Genomic DNA, 6115 nt, shown 5'->3' with positions numbered 1-6115 from the left:
TGGGAAAGTGGGCCCGTTTTTCCCGAGATGGCTGTCGTAGGAGCGTGGGAGTCTGGACACCTGTGAGTGCCCAGGTACGTGTTGAGTGTTCCGAGGCCAGTGAGTTCCCAGACAGAGGCTGTGTGGGCGTTCACTGGGCTCGCAGTGCTTCGCAGGCAGCGGGATATTTTTGGTGACCTGGGTCCCGGGGGTCCCTTGAGATCCCTGCCCGCGGGCCGGACTGCGGGGTTCGGGCTCCCGGCTCCACCCAATCATGTGGTCACCGGGCTCCGCCCCCGCCCCAGTTCCTGTTTCGGCCCCCGGGCCTCGCAGACGCCGCGCTCTCCCGCCGGGCTGCTGCGCCGCGCAGGATGGGGTCCCGCCGGCGCTGGGGCCGTCCCTCGTCGGGGCCGCCGGGCGCCTCCGCCCCCCCGTGACCGCCCGCGCTCGTGCCGGAGCCGCGCTCAGGATGAAGGGCGGCGAGGGGGACGCGGGCGAACAGGCCCCGCTGAACCCGGAGGTGGACAGCCCCTCGGGCTCGGCCACGTACCGGGAGTTCGTGCACCGCGGCTACCTGGACCTCATGGGGGCCAGTCAGCACTCCCTGCGGGCGCTCAGCTGGCGCCGCCTCTACCTCAGCCGGGCTAAGCTCAAAGCCTCCAGCCGCACGTCCGCTCTGCTGTCGGGCTTCGCCATGGTGAGGGGCGGGCAGGGGCTGCCAGGGGTGGCTGAACTCGTGGTGGGTCGAGGAGCCAAGAAAATGGATCCTCGTTAAGTGCAGGACGGAACAAAGGGTTTCTTCAGGGTAAAGGAGGGAACGGAATCCCAAAGGACTAGAAAAAGCCGTTTATATCGGGGACGGGGTTGCAGTAGGCACGGCCCTAGGAATAGAAGCCGAGGAAGATCCGTCCCAGAGATGTCATGAAGAAGGGAGTGAAGAGGGCAGCAGGGCCAAACTGGTGCGGAGAAAGTCTTTTCTCGCCGAAGCGGCTTAGTTACCAAGTCCTCAAAAGTTGCGAGGCAAGTCAGAGCTGAGTGAGAGCTGAAGCCAACGAGGGCAAGGGGCTAGGGTATGTTAGAGTCACGCAGCCGAAGGCCTGTCCTCAGGAAGATAGCCCCAACCTCCCGAAGGCCCAGAGAATGCAAGAATTGCCAGGAAAAGTAAGGAAGCAGTAAGGAGGCTGCTGGGAAAGGAAGCTGATCGGGGAGCTAGCCGATAAGAGAGCCTGATAAACTGCAGGTGTGGGAGGATAATGTCAGCTAACGGTCCCAGCCAGTTGCCTCCGGAAGTGGGACTGAAGAAGATTCCAGAGTGCAGTCAGCAGATGTGTTCCGGTTCCTTCCGACTTATGGCCAGCTGTGCGACATCCCCCCCAAGCCGACCTCTACTCGTTGCCGTCAGTAGGAAGTTGGGAGGGCATAGAAGGTGTCTTTGTGGTTTGCCAAGCTTTTGTCCAGGGAGGGGGGAAGCTGGGATTCCTGTGGAGACCCCTAGAACTTAGGTGTGTCAGAGCAAGTCCCACCTAGCAAAGGAGGTTCAGAGCAATGTGCTAACTGGACTGGGTGGAAGCTGATGTTTTGATGAGGGCACTCAGCAGGGGAAGGGTGTGGATGAACGAACCTCTGCTGGTTTAAGCTCTCTCCACATGATTGGAGGGAGGAGAAAGCAGGCCTGAAGGGAGGGCATCCTTCAGAACAGTACCTATGGTCCGCTGGTGGAGGTGGCGCACACCTTTCTTTTACCAGCATCTGGGAGGCAAAGGCAGGCAGATCAGTAAAAGTTGGAGGCCAGCCTGGTCTACAGAGTGAGTTCCAGGACAGCCAAGGCCACACAGAGAAACCCTGTATTGGAATAATAATAATGTATCCTTGTGTAAGTAGACATTGGAGGGAGCTAACTAAAAGAAGTGACTTAGGTCAGCACATCCCTTTGATCTGCAATCTCAATGTCTGAATGAAAAATCTGTAACCCTAAAGGTTGCTCTCGGTCTATGGTGTTTATAAGGAGTCCCCAAAGCAACCCACTGCTCCTGATGAGGATGACATTGGACTGAATCGACTCCCCATCAGCACCACAGAAAGAAGGGCACAGTGACATCCAAAGGAACAGCCCAGTCTGCAGAAATTGCAGATCATTGGGGTGACAGCATAAGCAATAGGGCCTTCTCTGGAGAGCAACAGGCTGGGTGTATAGGTTCTGGGAACAGGGACTGGCCCCAGTCCTGACAAAGAGAAGGCAGGGTCGGACCCTGGGGGAAACCAGAATCTAGACTGGCCCAGATCCCTCTTTGTGAAACTGCCTGCCTACTATCTGCCATGGCCCAGTTTCCCAAAATACTCGTTTTTAGTTTTCTATCACTACTGTCTTCCTGCACCTTCCCTTTTGGCCTCAGAGTAATCTCAGGGATTCTTAACAGAAACGGGGCGGGGAGAGGGCCTCAAACACAGATGGCCTGAGTTACAATGACATACAAATTATATCCAAAGGCTGTGAATCTACCCTGGTTGGTAGAGTACCTACCATGCAGGAAATCCTAGATTCAGTTTCCAGCATACAACAGATATGGTAGAGCCCACCTGTAATCCTAGCGCTTGAAATAAAAATTAAAACAAACAAGAAAACAAAACAAGACTGTCCTTGGCTATACTGAGGGTTCAGGGCTAGCCTAGGCTCCATGTAAGCCTGTCTCAGCAACCATTCACCGCTCAGTACCCGGTACGGTGCTTCTGGAGTGGATGGCAGTTTTTCAGATGAGGTAGTAAGGTCTGAGATGCTGAGGTATCTAAGATAACACAGTAGGCTACGGGCAGGATTCTGACTCTAGCAGCCTCACTTTAGAGCCCAAATTTGACATCAACTCAAATGTTTGCTAAGTCCAGGCTGCCTGGGTGGAGCCCTATGGTTCAGACTCCCTGACCTGTCAAAAATGAACAGCCGTGACTCAGCCTGGATGGTTGCCATAGTTGAATGCAGAGCTGGTGTGACTAGATCTGCCAAATTCTTAGATTGATTTGGAAACATATGAAGCCTCTTGAATTCTGAGAGTGGCAGTTACTGTTTTTTGGTTTGTTTGTTTTTGAGACAGGGTTTCTCTGTGTAGCACTGGCTACCCTGGAACTTACAGAGATCTACCTGTCTCTGCCACCTGAGTGCTGGGATTAAAGGTGTGTGCCACCACCGAGTGGCCATGATTTTGTTTTTTGTTTTGTTTTCCGTTTTGTTTTGAAGTGCCTTGGACAATAACATCAACTGTAATGGTGCTTAGTCTGTCCTGGCTCCATTCGTAGCAGTTAATGTTTATTATCTAACTTAACTTTCTCAGTGAGCCTATTATCCCCACTTTTTTAGGTAGGAAATTGAGGGAGGCACTTGCCCAGCTCAAAGATTACACAGCTGGACAAGGTAGCGAATGACTGTAATCCTGCTCAGGACATTGAAGCAGGAGGGTAGTGAATTTGAGGCAAGTATGGAGTAATAAAAACTGTTGGGAGTGTATTACATTGTAGCACTTGCTTTGTCTGCTTGCTTGCTTTGGGACTTATGTGACTCTCCTCCCTTAGAGGTAGGTAGATAGGCTCTCTGTGTGGCCCTAGCTGGTTAACTCCCTAGTCCTGGGATTAAAGGCATGCGTAACTACACCCAGCACTTCCAGGTGCTTTTGAGATGAAGTTTCAATATGTAGCGTAGACTACTCTCAAACTTGAGATCCTCCTGTTACAGCTTCAATAATAAGCCTGTGTCAGCGCACCTGCCGGTGTGTGCTTTTTATTATTGGCAGGTTGGGAATTGAACCTAGAGTGGTGTGGACGCTAAACAAGGGCTCTGCCATTGAACTGTACCCCCAGCCCCTGAGTGTGCGTTTTAACCTGCATGTTGTAACCAGGTAAAAACTCAGAAAAAAAAATTCATACAGCATTCTATCTGCATGTGTGCCTATGCACCATCTCACCAGAGATGGTTGTGAGCCACCACGTGGGTGCTGGGAATTGAACTCAGGACCTTTGGAAGAACAGCCAGTGCTCTTAACCTCTGAGCCATCTCTCCAGCCCTGCCTCCCCCCATCTTAGCCTTTTAAAGAGTATGAGTAACTGCAAGGCAGGGTGGTTTAACCCAGCACTCAAGAAAGCTGAGGCAGGAGGATCACAAATTTCAACTCAACCTGGGCTGCCTAGCAAATTCCAGACTAGCCCTAAATTATAAGACACTACCAAGAAAGGGGGAAGGGGTATCTTGTAGGCACTGTTTTAGTGAGGGATGTTGCTATGGTACTAAGCAGGCAAAACAAATACCTGAGGGAGACCTAGGCTAGGACTCAATGTCTTCCCGCTTGTGCCCGCAGGTGGCGATGGTGGAGGTGCAGCTGGAGAATGATCATGACTACCCACCAGGCCTGCTAGTGGCATTCAGCGCCTGCACCACTGTGTTGGTAGCTGTGCACCTGTTTGCACTCATGGTCTCCACGTGTCTGCTGCCCCATATTGAAGCCGTGAGCAACATCCACAATCTCAACTCTGTCCACCAGTCACCACACCAGCGACTCCACCGATACGTGGAGCTGGCCTGGGGCTTCTCTACTGCCTTGGGCACCTTTCTCTTCCTCGCTGAAGTTGTTCTGGTGGGCTGGGTCAAGTTCGTGCCCATTGGGGCACCCATGGACAAGCCAGCTCCTGTGGTACCCATGTCCCAGGTGCCACCAGTGACTGTCTCCCTTAGTTTAGCTTCCAACCTCACACCATCCCCTGCTTCTACAGTCACATCACAGCAGCCTTCCAAATCCTGCCCACCCCGGCAAGTGTGTGGTGGCACCCATGGGCCAGGTTGGCAGGCAGCTATGGCCTCCACCGCAATCATGGTACCTGTGGGACTTGTGTTTATGGCCTTTGCCCTGCATTTCTACCGATCCTTGGTGGCCCACAAGACAGACCGCCACAAGCAGGAGCTTGAGGAACTCAGTCGCCTGCAGGGGGAGCTGCAGGCTGTGTGAGCCTGGCTTTAGACTGTTGTAAACATTGCCTCAGAGACCCCAGGGAGCTACAAGACCTCCTTCCCTGCCCCACGCTGAAGCCACCTGTAAAGCTACTCTCAGGTAGAGGCCAAATTCCTCAGAGGCCCACAGTCTCAGGGATGATGCCTGTCATCTTGTCCCAGTGGGTTCTGTAAGTGCCACTCTGCTTGCCTGGAGGAAGAAGAGAGGAAGTAGAATCTCAGTCTAAGGATCCTGGAATAGATGGAAGGAGGCTCTAGTGTGAACCTTGGTGGTGCTGAGCCATAGCTTGCTCCTCCACAGGAAGGTGACATACCTGCACAGCCGTCCTCCAAGGCAGCTGGCCTTTGCTTATGTGAAGACTGAGGGGTTGTGCAGCTGGCTTGACTCCCTGGCAAAGGGTGGATGAGTTTGTAGGGGAGAAAATTCAGCCCTTAGAATGCAGAGCCCTTCAGACACTGAAATTTTTGGGGGAGGTGGAGGGGTGTTGGTTGGAGCCTGGGTCTCATTATGTAACTCTTGCTGTCCTGGAGCTCCATCAGTAGACCAGGCTGGCCTTGAACTCACAGAAATTCACTTACTTGCCTCTGTCTCCCGAGTGCTGGGACTAAAGGTGTGCACCACCACTCCCTGGCTCAGACACTGAATTTTTGATGCACCTTGTTTTGTAAATAAATTGTCTCACATATGTTCCTATGGCTGTGAATGGAGTGAAGGGGAAACCCTGGGTAAGGGCCATGTGGAGGTGATATACCAGATTTGGGGGGAGGGCTTGGGTCCATCAGATGCTGACAAGAGCTGATAAACTTCCAAATATTCCAAGACCAAGGCCTCTGAACTCGTTCCTGAACTGGGGATTAAGTTTCTTTAATGCGTGATCCCTTCATCCTATGGAACTACTCATAAGTTCTCTCATTTGGTCATCAGCCCTCTCAATAAACAAGTTTGGGTTTTTTAAAATTTATTTATATGCATTAATGTTTTGTCAGATCCTGGAGTTACAGACCATTATGAGCTGCCAGGTGGGTGCTGGGAACTGAACCCAGGTCCTCAGGAAGAGCATTCAGCGTTCTTAACCTCTGAGCCCACTCTCCAGTTGTGTAATAAACAAGTTTTATCTTTTGCATCTCAGAGAGGCAGCAGAGGCCAGG

At 52.5% G+C, this 6115-nt stretch overlaps 1 protein-coding gene across 1 annotated transcript; it reads left to right on the top strand.

Annotated features, from left to right (window-relative positions):
• Positions 1–144: 144 nt before the first annotated feature.
• Orai3 (ORAI calcium release-activated calcium modulator 3) lies at positions 145–5654 on the top strand. The gene is made up of 2 exons (XM_055627612.1): positions 145–676; positions 4320–5654. Exons 1-2 carry the CDS (start codon positions 254–256, stop codon positions 4962–4964), a joined length of 1068 nt encoding a protein of 355 aa, XP_055483587.1. The 5' UTR covers positions 145–253; the 3' UTR covers positions 4965–5654.
• The last annotated feature ends 461 nt before the right edge of the window (positions 5655–6115 follow it).

This window comes from Psammomys obesus, unplaced genomic scaffold (genome assembly GCF_907164565.1).
Source record: "Psammomys obesus unplaced genomic scaffold, mPsaObe1.curated_primary_1811, whole genome shotgun sequence".
NCBI lineage: Eukaryota > Metazoa > Chordata > Mammalia > Rodentia > Muridae > Psammomys > Psammomys obesus.
This window is presented reverse-complemented; position numbering and strand designations above follow the sequence as displayed.